Genomic DNA, 25,500 nt, shown 5'->3' with positions numbered 1-25,500 from the left:
TTGACCTGAAAAAGTCCAGTTCTAAGAAAAGCTGCAAGTCTGCTAATGATGACTTTAAGACTGGTTTGATCAACACCAATTTGCAAATTTTTAAACACTGAAAGCAAGAAAAGGAAATCCTAGCGCCGCCATACCCAGTTTTATATTTTTTAGTGAGGTACGGCTCATTGTTAGAGGGTCAGAGCTTTTGAATGTAAGTTAAATCTGGCATCTTTTTAAACTGTTTGCTTCCTCCTTAACTGATACGCATTCTCAACTATATTTTTCAGAATTATCTTTTTTAAGATTTCTTTTCACCTCCTCGAGAGCAGAGCCACCAGGAGAGCACTCTTCTGTCTGTCTGTTCATTCCCCAAATGCCTGCATCAGCTGGAGCCGGGCCAGGCCAAAGCCCGGAGCCAGGAGCTCTCACATGGGCGGCAGGAACCCAAGTGCTTGGGCCATCACCTGCCGCCTCCCAGGCGCAGGAGCTCAAAGCTGGCTGGGAAGCAGGGTAGGGCAGCCAGGACTGGAACCAGCGCTCGGAGCGGGGTGCAGACATCCCGGGCAGCAGCTTTAACCCACTGCACCACAAGGCCTGCCCCCTCAAAGCGAATGTAATCAAGCTATTTTTTTATTTTGGTTTCTGTTTTTCAGGAATGTTTTTATGCTAGATGTTAATTTTTAAAGCAAGTCACTGTGTTAGCCGGGTGACATCTCACTCAGGTTTCGTAGCGTCAGATCCCTCAGCTTATGACTGCACCGAGACCCAGCCAAGGGTTCGCAAGGTGGCCAGCGTCACGCCCAGCCACCGCGGTGACAGGTCCAGGGCTCGGTTGGTCAGTAAAGCGATGAGCAGGGTCAGCGTCAGTGCAGCTGCAACTAGGCCACAACAGCCGCCCCTGCTCCCGGCCCAGCTAGACAATCCCTTTGTTCCAAGCATGAGCAGAGCCTGCTAGGAAGGAAAGAGCAGGGAGTCCCTGTGTGCGGCCGCAGCTCCTTCTGCACGGGGCTCCCTCCTGCTCAGCCCCCAGTCGCTGCGTAGCCCACCCTGCACTCCGCACGCTCACCCGGGCGGTCTCCCACTGGAGACCAGAATGTTCCACGGCAAGACGGGGAGGCCACTCCAGCCCAGAGCTCACTCTCGCCAAGGTCACGCTCTCCATCATACCTGTCGCAGCACGCACGCACCTTGGCTTTGAGATTCTCGAATGGGCGGATCCCCACAAGGCCTGAGGAAGGGCTGTTTCCCTCCCCGGACCTCTCGCCGCGGTTCTCTGTCTAAGGCTGCTCAGGTCGGGTCGTTACTTCTCATTGAGACTTTCCTGTTCTTTCCTTGCTCTCCTGGCCCTGAATTCTCCGCATCCTCCTCTTCTTTACGTCTCTTTCTCACCCCTCATCGCCACACCCCGCACCACCACCCCTCGCCTTCCCCGCTGTAACCAATTCTGAGAGAGAAGAAATTCAGAACATTCTTTTAGTTTTTCTTTTCTTTCTTTCTTTCTTTCTTTTTTTTTTTTTTTTTTTTTTTTTTTTTGGACAAGGTAGAGTTATAGACAGGGAGAGAGAGAGACAGAGAGAAAGGTCTTCCCTCCATTGGTTCACTCCCCAAATGGCCGCCACAGCCGGCGCTGCGCTGATCTGAAACCAGGAACCAGGTGCTTCCTCCTGGTCTCCCATGGGGTGCAGGGCCCAAGGACTTGGGCCATCCTCCACTGCACTCCCGGGCCACAGCAGAGAGCTGGAATGGAAGAGGAGCAGCCGGGACTAGAACCCAGCGCCCATATGGGATGTTGGTGCCACAGGCGGAGGATTAACCAAGTGAGCCGGCCCCTTAGTTTGTATTTCTTAAAGAGGTTTGTCATATTAAAAGCAGGTAGATAGAATTTTTTGTAGAGCTAGAAATCAAGCCCTTCCATCATTCCGTATTCTTCTTTCCTCTTGAGGTGAGTGGGCCTCCAGGGAGGACAATATGGGGCGGTTTCTCCTCTCTGCCTAAGAGAATAAAGGAGTTTGTCCCCTCTCTTCTCTGCACTGTTCCCTGCAAGCTTGGGAGACGGGATGCAGAACACGGCAGCAGATAACTGTGTAGGACCGCCTTCCAAATTCCTGACGGTGCCAAAAGCAGTTACTGGATGTGCTTTTAACCACACAGGGTATTTGGAAAGGTCGTGGAAAATGCGTGTTAGGAAAACATTCTGCAAGGATTTCGAAATTGTTTTGCACCAAAACAAGCTTACCTTGTAACTCCATTTCCCGTGATCTTTTTGAAGTACCTCATCTATAGACAGGACTGACTTCTTGCTGCCTCTAGACAGGGTGCGGGCTTTTTTCCAGCAATTGTTTTATCAGCTAGTGTTCACCAATTGTGCTTTGAAAGATGTCAGTATTTTAGCATATTTTTTAAAAGATCCTCTAGTCCATGTTAGCTCAATTAGATCTGCTTTCTAAAGAAAGAATAAAGCCACAGTGTATTCAATAGAGGACACTTGGCATTACTGGCCTTGGGTGCTAGTTACTACGAAAGGCATTCCTGTTTGCTTCTTCTTTTTTTTTTTTTTTTTTTTCAGGCAGAGTGGACAGAGAGAGAGTGAGACAGAGAGAAAGGTCTTCTTCCTTTGCCGTTGGTTCACCCTCCAATGGCCGCTGCAGCCGGCGCACTGCCCTGATCCGATGGCAGGAGCCAGGTACTTCTCCTGGTCTCCCGTGGGGTGCAAGGCCCAAGCACTTGGGCCATCCTCCACTGCACTTCCAGGCCACAGCAGAGAGCTGGCCTGGAAGAGGGGCAACTGGGACAGAATCTGGCGCCCCGACCGGGACTAGAACCTGGTGTGCCGGCGCCGCTAGGCAGAGGATTAGCCTATTGAGCCGCGGCGCCGGCCCTGTTTGCTTCTGCCATAAGCAGTAGGCACTTCAGCTTGACAATATTGTCAACTAAATGAGTAATTAAACACAATTACTTGATTTTAAAATTTTTAGAAATTAACAAAATCTATAGGTTCCAAAAGAAAACTCAGGTGCAGGTGGTAGCGGTGAGACTCTACCTGACTGCTACAAATCAACAAATCCCATGCACTGACAGTAGGGGAATTTCATGAAATGCCAGTTAGACCTCAATAAAGTCATAAAAAAAAAAAAGAAAGAAAAAAAAAGAAAATTAAGCATAAGATCTAATTTGCTGGCAAAGGTGGGAAACTCTTAGATTTCAATATTCTTATCAGAAGATATTTGAAGTCTTATCTGCCCTGTCTGACCATTCTGCCTGAATAGTTTATAAGTCTTGCTGGGGTCAGCGTCATGGCATAGTAGGTAAAGCCCCGGCCTGGGAGGCCAGCACCCCAAACGGGTGCCAGTTCAAGTCCCAACTGCTCCACTTCCCATCCAGCTCCCTGCTAATGGCCTGGAAAAAGCAGCTGAAGTAAGCTCCTGTCACCCCTGTAGGAGACCCTGATGAAGCTCCTGGCTTCGGCCTGGCCCAGCCCTGGCCACTGTGGGGTGAAGCAGTGGGTGGAAGCACGCCTGTCAGTCCCTCCCTCTCTCTGTAACTCTTTCAGACCTTACGTGTGATAGGCTCTGAGAAGGATTTTCAGGGAAGGAGGCACCTTTGTGTTCCCCTCAGGTTTGCAGAGTGAGGTGGGCCTGGTCCCCTAAGGCCCTTGGTTTAGGCACAGGTGTGGCTCAGCCCCAGCAACCCTAAGCTGATCACGCTCCACGATCCACGGTCATGGTCACGGCCGCTGTCCTCCCTACGGCTCCGCCCTTGCTCCAGCCCGGTTGGTTGCCTTCCACCACTCCGTCCTTTCCCTTCACTCCCAAGTGACCCTCACCGAGCACAGGGCGTGGGTATTTTTGTTTACGCAGGGCTGGGGTGAAATAGTTCCGTGCTTCCTTTTTGTGAGAAAGCGGAATACTAATGCCGACCACTCGTCTCACCGCCCCTCGGTTTCCACACCGCTCAGTGCCGCCACCTCCTTTCCCTGGGGCTCCCAGCCGCGCTCGGCCGCACCGCTCCCCTTAGACATGTCCTCGGTCTCCCTGCCTCCCCGAGTCCCCCGCTGCAGATGCCCCAGCTCTGACCTTGGTTTTCCTACCAGTGCTCTGCCGCTTAGAGAGACAGCCCAGTCGGTGACGGCCGAGACTCAGGAGGGCACAGAAAGCTCCCAGGCCAAGCCCGCTTCCGTTGCTTGTCTCTGGGGAGACACGGGCGTCGCTCAGACTCCAAACTCACAAAACCCTGTTCCTGATTCCAGTGCTGCGCGGCTCACTGGACCTTTCTGTGATCAAAGTGAGCCATCCCAGGCAGCTGTGCGGTGGTCAGAGCAGAGGTCGCAGAACTGGTAATGGCATCGGAAGTGGTCACCGTGGTGACAGGTCACAGCAGTGGGGACCCGGGTGGTAGCAGTAACGTTTACCAGATGGGACAGCCGGGTGACATGACAAGCCACTGCACTCATCCTTGCAACAAGCCTACGGGGGAGGTATTCCCCCCATTTTACAGGTGAACAAACTGAGGCCAGGAACAGACAGTTCCCCTGTGGGTCACACAGCTAGGAGAGGGCATTTCTGGATTGAAATGCAGGTGTGGCCGAGAGTCCGGAGCTCACTTTCCTGACCTCTTCTGCACCAAGCTGCACAGAGAAAAGCAAGGCCCTTTCTCTCTACACATCCCTGCGACAGGCTACTGCATGGCCCCTCAGGAGCCCGTCCTGGAGGGTTTCCTAGAAGGTCCCGGATGGAGGGGCTGCGTGGGGCAGTGGCCCCCAGCAGCCTCCCAGGCCAGGGGACCTGTACGGGGCCCACGTGGCAGCCTCCACCCCGTGCCCCAGCCACAGCACTGTACTCTGAAGTTTTGAAAGCCAAAGCGCCACAGGGGCAAGTCAGATAAGGGACAGCCAGGAGAAGAGGAGCTTCCAGAACCTGGTAGGTAAATCTCCCGCACCCTGTCCGCCTCCCCAGCCGCTCAATGCCTTGCTCCCCTCGGGGTTTGCACCGCCGGTCCCTGCACAGAGCTAAGCCCCTCCAGGCCGGGCAGCGGGTAGCTCTTGGGAATCATTTAGAGGTTTCCCGGTGACAGCGAACCGCAGCCCTTGTGGGTGACTTGAGCTGAACTTCCAGAAACTTCACGTCGAGACACATTAGCATCTGTAAATTATCTGGCAGTAGGAGTCAGTGACTGCTGCATTTTAATTCAAAAATATTATCAAAATGTCTGTCAAATTATCACTGTAATGTAACGTGTTAAAGGGAAAATGTGTTCTTGGTCTCCCAAGTCGTCAGGAGTGGTATTTTTTTGCTGTCTTCTTGAGTGTTTAAAGATGTTTATCGATGAAACCAGGGTGACTGATATTTAGAACATCTACAAGGATCTAATGTCACCTCCTAAGAAATTCTTTAAAACTGAAAATGTCGCTCATATTGTGTTACTAACTTTTGTATTTCTGACATCATGAAAATGAATAGTGAATAGTTGATGGAAAATGAATATTATGAAATGGCATGGATTTCAATTTTTTTTTGCCAAACTAAAGTTATCCTTTAATTCCATGAACTTTTTGAAGTAGTCTTGTAATTCATTTCCCCCCACAACTAACGATTAAAATTAAACCTTTACGTATGTGCACGTCCTCACACTTTAGACATGTGTGCACACTTTGTACAAGTTACACCAAAATGAAATTTAAGAATACACAGCACAAGAGAACTTCACAAGTTCATGGAAAGTGATATGAAAGGAAAAGTTTATTTTGATGCAAACAAAATTTAAATCCATGCATAGATTTTTCAAGCGTGCATTTTCCTCAAACAGAGTGAATGCATGGTTTTCAATTCACGAATAGCTTGACTCCATCCAATAACTGTTCACACAAATACCCTTAATTTACAAACCTCACTCACTCATTCATACAAATTCGGAACATTTCCTGAATCTCCAGGGCCATGCTAACTCTTGTCTATTGCTACAGTTTTAGCATAGGTGCTTCGAAAGCCAAGCATTTATTTAATATTGAAACAATGTTTCCCTTATAATTGCTAGGCATCACAGTCATTAACCTATAGTTTTGGGCACTCGGGTTGGTAGCAAGGATTTGAAATTTGTCTAGAAAGCCTCAGGGTTCAAAGCCTATCCTTCTGGAATGTTCCTTTCTTAAAAAGCTACACTGCTACTGAGCCCAGCACTCTGCAGCTGTGAAAGGGAAACAGACATAAGCGGGGAGGTATCTGAAATGCGCTGGGAAGGTAGGAAGAGATAGTACAGGAGGCCTCTTTGCAGGTAATGGGTCTCGCTGGGAACACTGCCCCCTCCCATGTGCAGTCTGGGAACATTCTGGGGCTTACTGAGACCATAGCTGACCATGGCGTAGGCTAGTTGTTGAGGGAATCCTCTTGGGATCCCCTCAAGTGAATATGCCACCCTTTCTCTGCCCCCTAAGTCTACCGCACACCTAGAGCGCCAGTGTTGGGCTGCCCAGCACAGCAAAGTCTGGGTCAGCCCATCCCACAGGCTTCCTGCTGTTGGCCCCCAGCCCACTTGTGACAGAGGGAGCATGTCCCACATACAAGAAAGGACCCAGATGAGTCCCCTTCCTCCCCGCAGGGTCCAGGAAGGGGCCTATCCTAGTCCAAGTCCAGCAGTGCTTTGAGCAGGAATAGAAGTCGTCCACCGAGTCTGGGCCCAGCTCCGTGCAATAGAAACCAGATGTTCACTGGCCTTGTCCTAAGGACAGACAAGCAGCCAGTGGGTAGCAGGAGCAGCACTTTAAAAGTGTCTCCCTGATTGCTGTATTACGGTCCCCAGTAGGTTCTGCTTCCTCCAGCCTACAGAAACCCTATCAGCCACGGGCAGGTTCCCAAAAGCCCCAGGACCTCAACCTGCGTTCTGGCTTTTTACGCGTCCACCGAGTTGCTGGTGGCCAGAGACCCAGGGCTCCTGCTGGAGGGGGAAAGCCAACGCCCCCCCGCCACGCTTCTCCACCTGCAGCCCCTGGATCCCCACCCTCCACTCGTGTTGCTCACTTAGCACCCCTGACCTTCAAAGTTCCCTGCAGCCCGCCCCTGGCTAAGTCGCCCCCATTTCCAGGGCTCCCTGTCTCTGCGGCCCCTCGGCCCTTACTTGCTTGCCCCTCAAGTCATGGGTATGCGGTAACCTGACCCCAGCCCGCATCACAGTTTTGGAGGTGACCCAGCTGCAGGTCACTCTCCCCTCGGTCCCCCGGCTCAGGCCCCACACGGGAGCCAGGCTCCAACAGGCCATCGTGGGCCCCGCTCCCCTTCCCCGGGGGGTGCTCTTCGCCTTAAGCACCACTTCCCAAAGGAGGCGACACCTGGCCAGGGCAGGCCCCTTGCTAAGGTCCTCCCCCTCCTTGGCCTTTGCTCTTCCGGGTGCATATTCCCTTGTCAGCATATAACCCTTTGATGGCGATCTGTAGAACCTAATGGCATCTGCACCCCATTAGACTACAGGTGCTGCAGGAGCTCAGACACCAGGTCTACCTCGTCGCCGGCCATAAGTCTGTGCCTAACGTCCACCCATACGGTCCTCTGAAGACATGTCACGTGGCACATGAGCCAAGGATCACAGATGTGGCCCGAGCTCCTTCGTGGCTTGACTAAGAGGGAAACAGAGCCCTGGGTCCCTGGGACCAACTGTGATGGAGGCTCAGGGTCCCAGGGCCCCAGCCTTACCCTCAACAGCAAAGCTACACCCAGACGGCCACAGTACCTTCCTAAGATCTAAAACTTAAAGATGACCCAAATCACCCATGGTCGAACCTGCACCTCCCATCCAGGTGCGTCAACTTTGCCTCTATGTTTCGTTTTTCTCTCTTCTTTTTGTCACAGTCAGGTGCTTGTTCACGGAGCACACCCTGCGTGCCTGGCATGCACGGGAGGGCTGGGTTCTGGGGCCTCTAAGACACGCAGGGTCTGGCCCTGCCCACAGAGGCCTACTGGCCTGGTGAGAGAAACTGTGGTATCAACAAGCACTGGGGATACAGTGGGACGCGGGAGACAGCCAGAGGCCGCGTAAGAACAGGAAGGAGAGAGATGACTCCACCAGGGAGGCCAAGGCTCGCTGCCCAGAGGTGAAATCTGACATTTGGAAGCTTCTAGAGGAATTTGCCGGCCAGACAGTAGAAGGGCCTTTGGAGCAGGGAAGAGAGCATGCGGCAGAGGTGCAGAGGGTGTGTGTGTTTGTGTGCGCATGTGCTGGGGGCCAAGGGCCTCTGTGGACAGGCAGGATGAGAGGCTGAGAGGGGGCTGGGGCCTGGTCTCATCATGAGGAGCCTTGGGGTCCCTGCTGTGGAAACCCTACGTGACTCCTTAAGCCCAAAGGGAGGCAGGGAGGGTTAAGCAAATGAATGACCACATCAGACCCGCTTCGGATCCCAGTGAGGCGAGTGCCACCCCCAGCTCTCTCCCGATGAGAACGCCAAGTGGGACAGCTTGGAAAGAAGGAAAGACTGGGCATTGTGCCCCTGGAGCAGCCGGCTGGATGGGGAGAGCAGCAGGGTCCCAAAGGCCACCACCTGGGCTAAGAGATTTTACGTCCCTTGAGGACATAACCAAGGTCTGGCAGAGCCCTCTGGCGATGGCCAGCACTGACTGGATCTCTCAGGATCCCTGGGAAGTGCTGGGAGGTCAGTGCTCCACGGAGCCAAAGATGGGGCAGCACACGGGAAACACGTGCCGTCCTCCTGAGGTGGGGGGTGACGGCCGTACCCCAGTATGATCATGGGAGCCGACGGGGAGGCCCCCCTTAGGAAAGTCACAGCAGCAGAGAGAACCCCGCCTCCCAGCCCCAGCGCCCAAGGAAGCTGCCGGACAGCAGAGTGAGCACAGGAAGGATCCAGTCAGTCGGTGGCTTCCAGCAGATTGCTCTCTGCACACTCGTGAGAAAAGCGTTCTAAGGACTAAGTGCCTACAACGGGGAAAACCGGGCTCCTTCCTGTACTACTCACTACCGTCGCTGCTGTCACCACTGTCACCGCCACCACTTCCACCGTGGGATGCAAAGCGGGGTTCGCCCCGAAGCGGCAGCCGTTACTGCTGTGCCATTACCACGCAGGGACCGAGGTGGTGGGGACCCCGCCATTACCACGCAGGGACCGAGGTGTTGGGGACCCCGCGGCCTGTGGGCTTGGTTTCCCTTAATGCAGGCTGCAGAGGTACAGCCCTTCCCCGCGGGAGCCTGAAACGACGGGCTTGCATCCGCTATGACGTGCCAAGGCTGCTGGCCCCTGACTGACTACAACAGAGCGCGTACCGGGTCCCCGCGGAGGCAGAGGCCGCCTGTGTCCAGAGCCCTGTGGCAGCTCTCGTGGCACTGCACCAGGCACACGCTGTCGCTCACGTTCTTGTCGCATTTTGTGGCATCTGCTGCTTCCCTTCCGCCCAACAAGTGGCAGTCTCCCCCGCTCACACCCAGGCTGCTCAGACCACCCCACTCGGTGGACAAGGATGGCTGATCTCAGAAAACTCGGTTATTGGGCGCCTTGGGGATGTCTTTTTTTTTTTTTTTTTTTTTTTTTTTTTTTTTTAACTTATTTACTTGAGAGGGAGAGCAGAGAGAGAGAGAGAGAGAGAGGTCTTCCATCTACTGGTTTACTCCCTAAGTGGCTGCAACGGCCAGAGCTGGGCCAATCCGAAGCCAGGAGCCAGGAGCTTCTTCCGGGTCTCCACCTTGGGTGCAGGGGCCCAAGGACTTGGGCCATCTTCTACTGCTTTCCCAGGCCACAGCAGGGAGCTGGATCCGAAGTGGAGCAGCCAGGTCTCGAACCAGCATCCATATGGGATGCCGGCACTACAGGCGTCAGCTATACCTGCTGTGTGACAGCGCCAGCCCTGGGATGTCTTATAAGAGAAAGGCGTTGGGGTAGGCCTTGTGGCACAGAGGGTTAAGCCGCTGCTTGTGACAGCCACATCCCATATCAGATGCCTGGGACCCGGTCTCGCCCCTGCATTCATCCAGCTGCCTGCTACTATGCACCTTAATTTCTGTGTCACTCTGCCCTTCAAGTCAATAGAAGTAATAAACTTAAAGAAAAGGCGGCATCATTTGCAAAAACCTAGAAGAGGATTCTTCACTTTGTACGCCTGCACGTCACATCCGGTCTACCCAGCGGAAGCTAAAGCAACACAGAAGTCCTCAAACTTGAACATGGATTAGAATCATCAGCCCCAGCCCACCTACACCCTTCAGCATCCAACCACGTAGAGTAGGGCCCGGAAATCTGCATTGCAGCAAGCACCCCTCAGCACCCCTGCCTCGCATGCTTCCAGCTCAGTCACAGCACAGACTCCGAGAACGCTTTTGTAACCCGTAGGCCTCGGCGAGCTCAGGCCTGGGGGCAGAGGATTCGGATTTCTCTATCTCCTGGCCCCCTAAAGCAGGCCTGCAGGAGGTCTTAAGTTCTGTGGGCCTCAGTTTCATGAGGCGTAAAACCAGGATGGATAAAATCCAAGAGGCAGGAAACAGAGGGGTGGTTCCAGGAGCTGGGGGAGGGGCGTCAGAGGGGCTCCAAGTTCCCATTTTTGCAAGACGAAAAAGTTCTGAGATGCACTCAAACACCGCCTCACTAGGCACATCAACGTGGCCAAGATGGTGCATTTGTCCATGTCCTTACCACAATTAAGAAAAGGAAGAGGGAAAAAAAAAAATGCGTTCTTAACGGGGATGGATAACAGTATCTACTTCAAGTGTGCCTATTTGTATTTATTTTGTTACATGAAATAAAGCGTGTAAATTCTCAGGTACAGGCTGCAGGACTATTAACTGCTTAAAAAATATTACAGCTATTTTTATTGTAGTCACGGCTGTTAAGGTATTCAACCATGAATAAGTTACCATTTAGAGGCATTTTAAACCAAATTATAGTCTGAGTCTCCCAGCTGATGGACGATGCCCGTGCTCTTTGACATGCTACGCCAGCGTTCCAGGCAGCGTTGGGCTGTGAAACCGAAATTTGCTGCGAGCTGTTCGTTAAGGCTGATTTCAGATCCTCCCCGCCGATCCAGGAGCTGTGTGACAAAGTGCAGTTTTCCAAACCCTGAGCAGCTCATGTTCCTCGCACAGGCCCACACGGGAAACAGTCACAGGTTGATACCGGGAAGACGAGGGGATTGGAATCTCCACGCGCAACTCCTCCAGCTGCAGCGAAGGCGGCAACAGAACAAAAATGCCAGGTTTGCTTTCGGATTTCAGGTGCATCTAGGCTGAGTCCGTTCCCCTGCCTGCGATGGAAGCTTCACAGGACGGAGCCGTGAGCACTCGGGGTGCGGATAACCCAGGGGCCTTTGGTCCTCCCCATTCACCCCAATGAGAAAACGAGACTGGCGCCTTGTAAACCCGCACGAGACCCGCAGCCTGACCCCCGGAATGCTGACTCCCAGAACCTCCATGCAGATTCACGTGCCTCAGCACAGCCACGGAGGTGACCAGAATTTAGAATGAGAGGGCAGAGTGGACGTTAGGGTTTTAGAACCACATGGGTGTGTTCCCAGAAACCAGGTTCATCGTATTAAGGCTGGCAGAGTCTGGCCCCACTGCTGAAAACCGTAGGCCCGATCAGCTTTTAAACCTCCCTCCGTGGAAAGAGAAATTCCAAAGCTGTTGCTAATGAGGACAGCAGGTGACTACCCCACAGCCCTCCGTGTGGGGGCCTAGCCTGCCTGCCCCAGAAGCCCAGAGAGAGGATGCGCCAATGGTGGCACTTTGGACCTGCTAAATCCAGACGTGGGCTGCAGCACGGATAGAGCAGCCATCGCCAGCAAGGATGCAGGATTGCGGCAGCCCTCCGCAGGACCCGGTCCCAGGGAGCGGGAAGAACAGCAACAAGTAGCCAGGCGTTGAGGGCGGCTGTGGCAGCTGTCCCTTGCTGTCCCTTGCTGCCCTCGGTGCCTTTAATTTTTTTTTTTGAGGCACTGAAGAAACTCCCTGGGTATCCTCACATGGGGTCCTCTGGCGAAGGCTGGAGCCTCCGAGACCCGGCGAGAGCTTTCCCTAGTTCTGCCCAGCGCTGACGATCCCACAACTACTCGACTTCTGCTTCCGCATCTGAAACACAGGACACCTTCAATGTGCTTGTAGAAGGCTTTTTAAAAAATGGATGTATGAAATAAATAAAAGGAGACCTCAACAGCCAGCACTCACGTCCCTGATTGTTCCAGGCCTTTCGGCAGAGCGTGCACCAACGCACGTGTCTCTGTTCCGGTGCATTTTCCCATCACCTCCCAGGGTTACCCGGCAGGGCGCATGAGGACACGCTGCAACCTGATCGTGCAATGAGTATTTTCAAACAAAAGTCAGGTGCCAGAGCACGCTCCCGCTCTTAGCCAGATTTCAAAGCCATCTAAGGAAGCTGTTACATTTTCCTGCCGCCATTGTTTCCTGCTTGATCGCAAGTTAAATGACCTGGTTCCCGCATCTCGTATCTGCTGTGTTGCCTCCCCTTGCACTAAAACACTATAGGATCTTTTTTCCCTTCTTCAGAACGAAGAAAGAAATGTTCCCCCCTGCCCTTGAGTTTGGCTTTCTACAAAGTTAGGTGGGCATGGCAGTGTAATTGCAGGGGGCGCGGGGGTGGGTGCGTGGGGGGGCGCCTGCAACGCTGCTGTGGTCCAGGCGCGCGCACACGGGAAGCCTGTCACTCGGGAAGTCTGTGTTCTGTCTTCCAGGGAGCCTTTACTTTCCGCGGGAGCATGATCGACATGCCGCTGCTGAAGCAGGCCCACAACATTGTCACGCTTGCCACATCCGTCAAGGAAAAATGAGCTGGGAAATGGAGCTCTCCCCAGAATACGCGAGGCAACTGGTGAGTGTGCCAGCTTGCACCCCCGCCCACTCCCCGTGCCATGGGTATTGGTCTCTGCTTGTGTGGCTGTCCTCTTCCTGCCCAGCGACTCCTCGGAAAGTGCACTTTGTCCCTTTGGAGTCCGAGCCTAGGAGTTCCTTCTTAGCAGTGCACTGCAGATAGCACGCGAGATGGGCGATTTCTCGGGGAGCTGAGAGCGGGGTGAGCTGGGCCGTGAGCGCCAGTGAGGTTTTGAACCAAACAGGTCTTTCCCGAAACTACGCCAGAGTCCTCCCTCTACCTTTCTCATGCCAGTGCGTGTTTCCCGCGTTGTTCCTCTGCCCAGCGACTCCAGAGGCTTCGCACAAAATGAAGGCGTCGCGTCTGTTCCTCTGGCCATCTGATGAGACAACAGAGGTGACGCAGGCAGTGTCACCCAGTGTTGGGTTGCCTTACAGAGAGGCCTGCTACAAATAATCTTCCAAAACCAGTTACTGTGAACCTCCCCCCCCCCCAAAATGCACCGTTGATGCCCTTGAACCTGGGCGGACACGAAAGCTCTCATCCGTCCGTCCGTCCGGGGTGAATGTTTTGGGGTCGGCCATTACCATCAATTAAAAAATAAAAGCACACACTCAAGCCCTTGGAGTGTCCCTGGTTATCTCCCAGCTGAGCTGTTCGCCGTTTAGGGCCACGTCCCCCATCAATGTGTGGCCGGCCGGGATGGGATCCTCGGGATCCCCGGGGCCATAAACTTGTAGCGTCCACAGACACACAATGACGACCACGATGCCAGCATCTGGCCCCCCGCGAGATTTGCATCACATTAGCGATGCTGCCACAGGTCATATGGGTGGTGTGCTTAACGGGCTTAGTAAAGCTGTTTTGAAGAGGTTAACCCAGCTTGTAGCAAGGGTAAATAAACATAACAACCGGCCATTGTTCTCTATTCAGCCTGTACCCTTACACTGAAGGGTAAAGGGTATTGAAGCTAGGAGGGATCAACTTGTGCTTGCCAACGGACGCCCATGGCGCCTGAGACACCAACAATCAGAGATTTTGTTTCTGTTCCTCATTAAATCATGCGCTTTTGTGTCGGGACTGCGGACGACCGTTCTTTAAGAAATTAACAGAATGGGAAGTTTTAAATTCTACACCAACCTTTTCATGACCTACACAGCAGCAACGCGCCCACTCTTAGACCAACACCGCGGGGAAGGCTGTTCTGTTTATTTAAATGTGTAAATAGAAAACAGTTGTTTTTCAGTTTCGTTTTTCTCCTCCTCCTACGCCCTTTGGAGTCTATTGCCTGCATGGCCCCTAGCCTGTGCTCCAACCGGGGCCTGCCTGCTTTCGCCTCTTGTCCCACTCCTGCAGGGAGCCCAAGAGGTGAGTCACAGGTTAGGGACAAGGAGAGGCCCCGTCACACGCGGATGGGTCAGGGTCCCACCACTGACAGCCAACCTACACCAACCCCAGGGCAGGGTCGCAGGCAGGTGCAAGGGACGGGATCTGGGCAGGATGGTTCTGGGAAGCCACGTTTCTGAGACGGCAATTAAAACTCCCAACCCTGGGATCCCAGGGCACAGCTCTGAAACTGAGATGGGCCATGCAAGGCTGAGACCCACCTGCCCTTCCTCCATGCAGCCCCCTCCTCGCATGAAGGGCAGGAAGGAGGTGGCCAGCATCCCACTGGCTTCCCATTGAGCCAGGCTTCAGGACCTCGGACAGGGCAAGGGGCAGCGGGCAGCTGTGGCCGGAGGAGCACCCCACACTGGCCTGGCCTGGCCAGCTGGGCGTGCTGGGATGAGATGTGGGCGAGGAAACCCAGCCCACACAGGGGCCACGAGAGATGGGGAGCTGCTCTCTCGTTCAGACCCAGTTCTGCACATACACCTGCAGGGTGTCAGGGATAGCGAGGGCAGGCCCTGCGGGTTCTGCAGCCCAGCTGCACTTACCACCCTTGCTGCTGGTGCAGGTAAACCGTCGGCTTTGAGCGGATTAAGGGTATGCATTCCAGTCTCCACTGCAGTGGCAGGCAGCCCACAAACCCACAGAGGCGGGCTCCCCTTCGAGGGAGCCCCCAAGCTGGGCCGCAGGCACTGTGACCTCAGCAAGGCCGGGTCTCCTGACTCCCATCACCAGCAGGCCCGCGGTTCCTGGGTCCTCACCACTTCGGGCCATTCCATCGTCAACACCCTTATTCCAACCTGAACCATGGTGCTAAGTCTCCCTAGATGTCAGGTTTCTCTCCCTCATAAGCCAGCAGTCCCAGCTAAGGTGCAACCGAACCTGGGACCCACCAGAGCCAGAACTGTGGACCAGGGCTCTGCTGTCGGAATGGAAGCCCGCACAAGGACCCAGGAGCAGACAGAGGTCAGTCAGAGCCCCGCAGTGCCTCACCCTCCAAAGAACAAGACCCCGGCAGGAGGAGACGCTGGGAGACCAAAGGTAGCCCCGCTCTTTTCCCACCCGGATCTCTTCAGCGGCATGGGCTGGTGAAGGGGCCGTGGGGGGGCGGGAGGGCATCCAAGAGTCGAGTGTGCGACCACCACGCCGCTTGCTGGGGAGGCCCAGCTCTGCGCTAGGAACAGACTCCAGAAACAGGACCCGGCAGCGCATCAGATTAATTAAAAACCATACCTGTTTATATTTTCTGTAGCTCATCACCAGCCGCCCCACCGTATCACCCCCCTGTTATTAATTCTTGGGGGCTAAATTACGGGTAACACTATTAAAACATTATCGGAACTAATGAGAAACAATTACTTAGAAAATGAGCCGGGACAAGATTGAGTTGAGAACATCCGCGGTGCTCGCCGTAGATTAGTTGAATAAATCATCAGGTGCAGGACGGACTGTGTGCCCGCAAAACCCCACCACGGGAAAATGAAATTGCGATTTTTTTTTGCATAATTTTTTCATTAATCTCAATAGGACCCGTGTGGAGTAGATTGCTTTATTCCCCTAATACCTTGCCTGGGGGGCGAGGGGGGGATGCCCAGTAATGTCTTCATTGTTTTACTGAGGTCTTAATGACAATCTGTGACAACCTCATTTTAATGTATAGAGGATTATATCAATACAGTCATGTTTTATTGAAATGCCGAGGGGTCTCCAGTGGGAGTCTTCCCTGGGAAGGCCCGGTTTGGATGGTGTGCCATGGCTCTCACCCGCTGTGCCTGGGCAGGGGCTGCCTGGGCCGCCAAGGCCTCGCCACCTGCATTTGAATGTGGAAGGAGCTCCTTGCCTGGCATAGTCTGCAGGGGCAGTAAGGCGGGCGGTTCCCCCCTCTCGGACACACACTCAGCGGTGCCTTAGCACCCAACAGCTCTGCTCCCACAGATGGCCTGGGACCCTGACCGGGTGGGAGAGCCGAGTGGGCCAGGAGGAGAAAGTGTATCCTGGCTTTTTTTCTTTTTCCCGTCGGAAGGACCTGCTGCGTTTGGGTTTCGGTCGGTGCGGGAAGGCCGGATCTGCTGTTTTGGTTTATTTCTTCCTCTGGTAGGAACCAATGGAGGGCGAGAAACGGGCTCTTCCACCGCCGGCAGCACCTGGTACAGATGGGGGGTTTGCAAGTGCAAAGCGCGCGCCTGGCTAGGCGAGGCTTTCCGCTTTCAATCTAGGGGAAAAGTAATTCGCAGACCCCAACACGAAAAAGCCTTAGAAATCCGGGATCCTGGCCTTTCTTTTAACCTGGGGTAGGAGTGGAGGGGGCATCGCTGAGCACGAACACATGGAAAGCAAAGGGCGTTCAGATGCCTGACTTGCTACCTGCAAGACTGTTGCTGCTGGGCTCCAGGAAGCACCCGGCGGCCCGTGTCCTCGCTAGCCAGTAAGGCCCAGGAAGCACACGGGACAGGGCCCGGACCCGCGGGAAGGCCCGTGGGGTCCTCGCGTTGTGCAGTCGGCCCGCCGCCCAACTAGCCCGGGAGCACCAGGGTGATGCCTGCACCGTACGCTCGCTCTGCATTATTTGGATAAAACCTTGCGAGAGTTGTTTGCTACTGCGTCCTTCCCTTGGAAGCAAATGGCTGGGTTTTACGTTTGCTGCTTCCGAGGAGACGGGTCCCCGCGCGCCCCCTGGAAAGCCTGATCTCCCGTCCGCGCGCCTGCCTCACTGCCCGTGGTCGGGGAACCAGCGTGGCCGCAGCTCCTGCCCGTCCAGAGGGCCAGGGGCGCGCGCGGAGCCAGCGCTGGGAGCGCAGCGGCCGCCCGGGCCGGGGCCGGGGGAGGGGAGCCCGGCGGGGCCGCCCGAGCCTGCGAGCCTGGAGCCTGTCGCGCAGCCCGGCTGTAATGGTGGCAGATCAAAGGCCGCCCGTGTCCCCGCGGAGCCCGGGACAATCCCGAGCCTTTGTGCACCGTTGCTAGGAGCCCAAGAAACTAAGGGAAAGTGTCAGGGGCATGTTAATCAGGCTCGTTACAGTGCAACAATAACGTCTCTCTCCGGCCTGCAGGCCCCCGGCGCCCAGGCCGGACACCTGCGTGGGGGCCCTCGCGGCCGGCCGGGGTCCCTGCAGCCCCGGGTCCGAGGCGCATGCCCCGGGCCCGAGGCCCTCCCCGGCCCAGCTCCGGATGCCCAGGCTTCAGGTGGGGGTGCCCGTGTCACTCAGCCGGGGCTTCTGAATCCTGAGGAAAATGAAACCCACTTCCCACAGCTCTGCAGGCTTTATCAGGGGCCGGATGGATCCCGCTTCCCCGGCTACGGAGGGTGCGCCACCGCTGGCGATGGAAACAAGGGAACAGTGCACGGAGCTGCGATTTTTTTTTTTTTTTTTTTTTGAGGGAGCCACGTCATTCATTCGATCAGTCATTCAGCAAACACCTGTTGGCAGGATGTGCCCGAGCGTGGCTCTGTGGGAGCCAAAGAGGCGCGAAGGCGTCCAAACACGGGCAAGCGGTGAAGCCCAAAGAGACGCTCCGCGGCAGAGGGGAGAATAGCGAGAGGTGCAGGTTCCGAATTGAAAACCGACCTGCTTGCAAGCCAGCCCGCTTCTTCCGCGTCTCCCCTCCCCTCCCCTCCCCTCCCCTCCCCTCCCCTCCCCTCCAGTGGGCGAGGGCTTCCCAGCGCCTCGCAGCCAGGCCGAGGAGGCGCCGGGTGCTGCCTGCCTTGGCGGGGCTCCGTGAGCTGGAGCGCTGGGTCGTGGCTTAGGCAGAACCCGGCCACTTTCAGGTCCCTTTCTCTCTCTCGGAGGAGCTCTTGTTGAAGAACCAAACCAAACCAGAAGGGCTGGCGGAAACCCAGAGTAGGGAGAAACAAACAAATTCATGGGTTTCTGAAAAATACACCAAAAATCATCTTTTAATTCTGCTTCCCAGGAACTCTGTGTGAGTGCCGGAGTCCTGGGAGGAGAAGGCGCCTCCGGTCACCTGTGCCTGCCTGTGCCCCCCCAGGGGGTGGGGGTGGGGACTGGGCACAAGGCTGGCTTTGCAGGGGACTGGGCACAAGGCTGTCTTTGCGGGCAACAGGGAAGCAGGCAGGATGCTGCCCTGCTCCCCGAGTCTTAGATTCGTCTGGAAGGAACTTTCGAGAACCCTTTCATTACTTCAGGGAGGGAGTCAACAGACGGAAAACAACGCCCGTTTTAAAAGCAAGGCCGAGCCGACACCATGTCACGATGTTAGGGTATTTGGCTAGCGGCAGGCGCGGGGATGGTCCCATCCCACGCGGGAGCGCCTCGGTGCCGGTCCTGGCTCTGCTCTCACTACAGCACATCCTGAGAGGTAGCGGCAGTGATGCCTCAAGTAGCCGGCGCTCTGCCACCGGGTGGAACTGGACTGCGTTGCCGGTTCCTGGCTTCAGCCTGGCCCAGCCCTGGCTGTTGCAGGCATTTGGAAAGTGAACCGACACATGAAGATGTCTTTCTGTCTCTCTACCTTGCACATAAAATGAAAATAAATAGCTGGATTGAAAAGAATTTAAATGTATCTGGCCGTGGAGTGGGCACTGTGGTGCAACACGTTAGCTGCTTGGGATGCCTGCATCCCATAACCGAGTGCTGGTTCGAGTGCTGGCTACTCTGTTTCAGATCCGGCTTCCAGCTGATGATTCCCGGGAGGCAGGCCATGATGGCCCAAGTGCTTCCGGGGAGCCCTGGGTAGAGTGCAGGGCTCTTGACTTCCGCCTGACCCAGCGCTGGCTGTTGCGGGCATCTGGGGAATGAACCAGTGGATGGAAGGCTCCCCTTCTCTGCCTTTCAAGTAGATGAAACTAACTAAACGTTTCAAAAAAGGTATCTGGCTAAAGGGGACACATTCGCTGAAAAGAAACTAGATTATGTTTGGCCTCCCTAATACCAAGGAGCCAGCTGGGCCGGGTTGGGTTTGGTTTTCAACAAAGTGGGTCAAACTGCCTGAGCGATTCACACATTCTCACAGAAGCAAGAGAATAGGGAACCTTCCAGCTGCTGCGAGCTGGGTCTTTCTCGAGTCTGGAGACCACGGCCTCCGGGCTTCTGGCTTGAGCTTTTCACAGGGGTGGGAGGAGCTTGGGGAGACTGAGTTCCACAGAAGGACGACCACGAGCCCCGGGACCCCCCGGCTCACATGCTCAGGGAGAACCCCGCTAACAGCCCAGCTCCCACAGGAGGCTGGGAGCTCGGAGCGCCTTGCCTTTCCCCAGGGAAAACTCCCACAGTGGCCTTCGGGGCACCCTCTCGCAGGCTGCCCCGGGGAGCTGGGGCCAGCATTCCCGCGTCAGTGACAGCAGCCACGGCTCAGACCCCAGGTGACTCCTGCCAAGCCCCCCTCAGTCTCAGTGCCTGCGTGGGATTTCTATCGTAGTGTTGCCCAACCGTGGATGTCCTGAACACGGCACAGTCACGCGTCTCCAGTGCCTCTCCCGCCCGCATCACTCACCCCAGCACGAGCGCTCCAAATTCTGTCACTGTCGCCGTCTGCCTGGCCACACGTAACTCTGACTTTGTTTTACGTTCACAGAAAACCTTTGCTCTCAGCATTGGTTTCTTCAACTGCACGGTAATGCCCAACTCCACCACGTGTGACGAGGCCACGGCGGTCACCAGCCAGGTGGCCCTTCAAGCCCTCCCCCACCCACAACAATGGCAGGCAGCAGCTCCTTCAGCCAAGGCCTCGGTCTCGAGGGGCTCAGCCCCTCCCAGGCACCTGCACCCCGCCAACAGCGAGCCCACAAGGCAGAGATGTGAGGGCCAGCTGTTTGGGTCATACGCTTTGCTGAGCCATACGTGCCCCAGCACTCTCTCTGTGGTTGGCCAAGGCTTCGTAGGGATCTGCTGGGCACTTCGACTTCACCCCAATCCTCATTTTTTTTTTCTTGACAGGCAGAGTGGACAGTGAGAGACAGAGAGAAAGGTCTTCCTTTGTCGTTGGTTCGCCCCACAATGGCCGCAGTGGCCAGCGCACCGCGTTGATCTGATGGCAGGAGCCAGGTACTTATCCTGGTCTCCCATGGGGTGCAGGGTCCAAGCACTTGGGCCATCCTCCACTGCACTCCCTGGCCACAGCAGAGAGCTGGCCTGGAAGAGGGGCAACCAGGACAGAATCCGGCGCCCCGACCGGGACTAGAACCCGGTGTGCCGGCGCCGCAAGGCGGAGGATTAGCCTAGTGAGCCGCGGCGCTGGCCCAGTCCTCATTCTTTCCCCTCCTCTCCTGGGTGTTTGCCCCTAACATCTTTCCCCCTCTTGTCTGAGCGAGCATCTGCTTTGAGAGACCCTAACCTTTAACGGTGGGGAGGGCCTCCTGGCACAGCGGGTCAAACCGCCACTTAGGACACTGGTGTCCCAGATCAGAGCGCTGGCTCAAGCCTCAGGTCCTCTGCTCCCAATTCTGCTTCCTGCAAGTGCACTTGGGAAGTCACAGGGGAGGGCCCAAAACCTTGGGTCCCTGCCACCCACATGGGAGACCTGGATGCAGTCCCTGGCTCCTGGCTGCCGCCTGGCCCAGCCCTGGCTCTTGCAGGTACCAGGGGAGTGAACCAGTGGGTGGAAGAGCTCTTCTCCAACCTCTCTGTCTCCCTGCCTCTCAAGTAAATAGGTGACTTTTGTAAAAAATCAGTTACTATATCTAAAGCATCTAGCGTATGGTGGTTGCCAGGGTTTGGGGGGCTGGGGAGTTGTTGTGGGGGACAGAGTTGCAGCTTCGCAAGATGCAAAGTGTTCTGAATAAGGAGGTGGTGGCGGCTGTGCAACGACGTGCCGCTGAGCTGTACGCTTAGGCATGGTTGCAATGGAAAATTTCATTATGTACTTCCAGGCGTGGATTCCAAACACTTTTTTTTTTTGCATTAAAGTAAATGTATCTCATTCCATTTTCTGCCAACTTTTTAACATACCCTTGTATATTGCACCACAGATTTCAGAGATAATTTTTTTTAAAGCAAGTGAATGTAAAAGATAACGAAACACTTAAGCACTGCATTTGTAAACGCACCCAGCCTCTGCTTGGCACTCAGCAGGCACTGTGTGATGGCCGCACAGGTGCTGGGGCTCTGGGCCAGCGACCACGACAGTCCCCCTGCAGCGGGGCTGCCTGGCACGTGCACTGCTTTGACGTGAACCCCCAAGTTCTCACTGACGTCACTGGTGGGACACACAGGTGCACTCGGGCAGCTGGGGGCGCAGGAGGGCTCAGCGGTACCGACGCCTGGCTGAAGGGGGCGCTGCTCGCGGCGAGCAACGACAGTGTGGCTCCTGGCGCCCTGAGGGGCCTGGCCAAAGGCCACGCGGCTGGCAGCACCAAGGCTGCGAGGGCACAGTCCAGATTCCCACCCGGACGACGCGGATGCGCCTCTTCATCAACTCCGCAGAGCAGAAATCCCGAGCAAAATCAACGACGCCTCCATGGCTAGCGCCACCTTCCTCAGAGACCCGGCCTCTGAGCCGCACGGCCCGACGTCACAGCCAGGGGTGCGGGGTGCGGGGTGGCGACCACCTCACAGTCCCCCCAGCTGCCTCCACCCCCGGGGTGGCGACCACCTCACAGTCCCCCCAGCTGCCCCCACCCCCGGGGTGGCGACCACCTCACAGTCCCCCCAGCTGCCCCCACCCCCGGGGTGGCGACCACCTCACAGTCCCCCCAGCTGCCCCCACCCCCGGGGTGGCGACCACCTCGCGATCCCCCCAGCTGCCCCCACCCCCGGGGTGGCGACCACCTCATAGTCCCCCCAGCTGCCCCCACCCCCGGGGTGGCGACCACCTCACAGTCCCCCCAGCTGCCCCCACCCCCGGGGTGGCGACCACCTCGCGATCCCCCCAGCTGCCCCCACCCCCGGGGTGGCGACCACCTCATAGTCCCCCCAGCTGCCCCCACCCCCGGGGTGGCGACCACCTCGCGATCCCCCCAGCTGCCCCCACCCCCAGGGTGGCGACCACCTCATAGTCCCCCCAGCTGCCCCCACTCGCGTTTTCTGGAAGCAAAGTAGAAGCCTCCCTGATGCCGCTAATCACTCGGTGAATTCAGTATCGCTGCGGGGCGGCGGGTGCTCCCTGTGGACGCGGGCGCTGTGCGGAGACTGCCGGCAGGCGCCCTGAGAGCGCGGCAGCGTGCGGTGTGGCCAGGTGCTTACCGCCCTTGACGTTTTAGGAGGTTTCTAGTCTGAAGCGATGCTGGCCAAGGGTGGCCTCTCGCTCTTACAGGCAGTTCATTTGGGAGAGCGCCTCAGAAGGCCCAGGGGAAAATGAAACCCACAAGGAAGTGTATTCAGGTGCAAAAAAAATTTGAAATCCATGCATAGTTTTTTTTTTCATGACATGCATTTTTATGGACTTTTGGATCCCCTCATATGCATGGATTTTAAAAGTTTTTATGAGCTTTGTTTGAAGTGCTTTCGTATATAAACCTGAGAAATCCAAGTGTTCCAAGTTTATAAACTTGGAAAACGTGATTTGTACCCCATTCTTTTTTTTTTTTTTTTTTTTTTTGACAGGCACCGCGCCGATCCGATGGCAGGAGCCAGGAGCCAGGTGCTTTTTTTTCCTGGTCTCCCATGGGGTGCAGGGCCCAAGCACCTGGGCCATCCTCCACTGCCTTCCCGGGCCACAGCAGAGGGCTGGCCTGGAAGAGGGGCAACCGGGACAGAATCCGGCGCCCCGACCGGGTGTACCCCATTCTTAACCTTATTCCTTTTAGGGGCCCATTACCAGGAAGGTAACAACAAATGAGCACTATAAAAGTGAAACTTTCAGGGCCGCCCCCTGCAGCGCCGGCATTCCCATAAGGCGCCAGTTCAAGTCCCGGCTGCTCCACTTCTGATCCAGCTCCCTGCTCTGGGGAGCAGCAAAGGATGGCCCGAGTCCTTGGGCCCCTGGATCCACACGGGAGCTCTCGGCTTCTGGCTACGACCTGGCCCGGCCCTAGCCATTACAGCCATCTGGGGAGTGGACCGCGGATGGATGGAAGATCTCCCCCCGCCCCGTAACTCTTTCAAATAAATAAGTCTACTATAACAATGCAATTTTCAAATTATTAATAAGCATTCCACTTTAGGTGACCAGAATGTGACCCCCTAAGATCATCTGTATCACTTTGCCTCCTTAAAAACCTTCTTCTAAAGCCGTCAGTCTTCCTAGCACCCCAGGAATTTTCAGATGTGAAACAGAACTTTCGAGAACAGCGAAGGTAAACACTGTTGAAAGAGGCGGCAAACGCGCACGGGCCGCGAGCCCGCACGGCCCCACCTCGGCCAAGGAGCACATTTTCACGTGGCTTCTTCCAAAGGCCGGGTTGGCCGGGCGCCTGGGCCCTCCAAGGCCATGTGTGTTCCATTAGCGAGGGGCCCGGTGTGTTTTCATAGCCGCCGGTGCCATGTTTAGAAAGAGCCGCCACGACGTTAGGGCTGCACCTTCATTTTTTGAATTTTCAAAACTTGTCCCTTTCTACTCCTTTATTTTCTTTCCACAAAACAAAGTGCGAGGAGCGCCTTTAAGAAAGGGTATCCAGCCCCGCAGAGGCCCGGCGTGTGACCCTCGGGCCACAGAGGACGGCCTCTCTTTTAAGTCCAGCATTCCCTGTTGGGAAGCACTCCAGCTTGTTCTTTTTATGAGAAATTTTAACTGCTGGACTTAATTTAATTATTGTATTTTGTACATATTCCCAGAAGCCCTGGGGCATGCGCTTTGCTTTTAGCAAAACTTTCAAATAAATAATCTTTAGAAACGCTCCCTTTCTGATGGTCACTCCTTTGACAAGCTCGGCTCGGCTCAGGCCAGGCAGGGAAGTTTCTTTCTCCTTCCTGACTTAACTGCTGGCATGCTCTGGCCCAGTCTCCTGGAGCCATTGGCGTTCTCAGGGTTGGAGCCTGGGTTTCGTAGGAGAAAGACAAGAACAGGCTAACAGCAAAGATTCGGTGTCTTTACGACACTTGAGGGAAGATGGAAATAAAAGACAAGGTCATTTTGGTACAAGAAGTTTTACATCTGTGCACACCAGGGATCATCAAAAAGTTCCAGGGAAATGTGCATTATGAAGAAAACTATGCAGGAATTTCAATTTTTTTGCACCAAAATAACCTCATCTTTAAATGTTTTGTCCCCAGAACATTTTCCACTGCCCTTGTATTTGCACATCTGTCTTTATCTGTCAACATTTCTATTTTGAGTTTCTAGGATTTCCAAAACCTGGAATTCAAAATCTGACCACCTCTTGACCCTCAAAGGTGAAAAATAAATTTGCTTTTTGGAGTTGACCTAAAACTCGGGAATGCAGAAGCGTGAACCGAACATAACCGTCCGCCCTCACTGATGTGCCCGACACACTCGGTGGGGTCGGGTCACTCAGGACGCGGGTTCCCGGGAGGACTTCCGCGGCTGTGGAACAGAGGGAGAGGAGCTTCTGAAGGAGCGCTGGTTGTGACATGACTCTCACCGCCTTCTCTCCTTGGATTTCAGGTGTCTGAACACAGAAACCGCAGCATCTTGCATTGCTAAAAGCACTTTCGAGAACATCCCGGCCTGTGGATATCAGAATTTGCTAGTGAGCCCTTCGTAAAGATTCAGTAAACCAGACTCCAGAAGAAGAAGAAAAACGACGGCAACTCCGCGGGCCAACACCGAAAGATGCAAGTGGCTTTCACGGCAGAGGCCTAAGGCCCAATACGTGACACGACCAGGAACTCCTGGCTGCACTCAACTTAAAAAACAAGCTCACGGGGCTGGGGTTGTAGCGTGGCCAATGGCTGCCACCTGCCAGGCTGACATTCCGTGTGGGTGCTTGGGCCCCTGCACCTGCCTGGGAGGCCTGGAAGAAGCTCCTGGTTCCTGGCTTCAGATCCGCTCAACTCTGGGTGTTGCAGCCATTTGGGGAGTGAACCAGCAGATGGAAGATTCTCTCTCTGTCTCTCTCTCTCTGTTTGTAACTCTGCCTCTTAAATAAATAAAATCTTAAAAAAAAAAAATTGCTCAGGTCAGGGCCCACATCATGGCATAGCTGGTAAAACCACTGCCTGCGACACTGGCATCCCATATGGGCACTAGTTTCAAATCCTGGCTGCTCCACTTCCCATCCAGCTCCCTGCTAATGCACCTGGGAAAGCAACAGAAGATGGCGCAAGTGCTTGGGCCCCTGCACCCACGTGGGAGACTTGGATGGGGCTCCTGGCTCTTTGCTTCAGCCTGGCCCAGCCGCAGTCATTTCATGAGTGAACCAGTAGATGGAAGATTTTTCTCTCTCTCTGTAACTATCTTTCAAATAAATAAATAAATCTTTTTTTTTAAGGTTGGGGGGGGTGCTCAGGTTGGATTTTGGAAAGCAGGCACAC

General features: G+C 55.1%; 1 protein-coding gene across 5 annotated transcripts in view; it reads left to right on the top strand.

Annotated features, from left to right (window-relative positions):
* CLYBL (citramalyl-CoA lyase) overlaps positions 1-25,137 on the top strand; it is a 244,438-nt gene extending 219,301 nt beyond the window's left edge. For 2 of the 5 annotated variants that reach the window (XM_017343572.3, XM_008260142.4), the window contains 2 exons: positions 12,651-12,787; positions 24,632-25,137. In XM_017343572.3, coding sequence (XP_017199061.3) covers positions 12,651-12,746 — 96 coding nt within the window. In that variant the 3' untranslated portion in view covers positions 12,747-12,787; positions 24,632-25,137. Of the gene's footprint in view, positions 1-12,650; positions 12,788-13,081; positions 13,406-24,631 lie in introns of those variants that run through there. The other 3 variants (XM_070048645.1, XM_008260143.4, XM_008260144.4) reach the window with 2 other exon arrangements.
* The last annotated feature ends 363 nt before the right edge of the window (positions 25,138-25,500 follow it).

The sequence above is a fragment of the Oryctolagus cuniculus genome, chromosome 9, assembly GCF_964237555.1.
Source record: "Oryctolagus cuniculus chromosome 9, mOryCun1.1, whole genome shotgun sequence".
Taxonomy (NCBI): domain Eukaryota; kingdom Metazoa; phylum Chordata; class Mammalia; order Lagomorpha; family Leporidae; genus Oryctolagus; species Oryctolagus cuniculus.
Note: the sequence above shows the minus strand (reverse complement) of the source record. Positions and strands in the feature narration are given on the sequence as shown.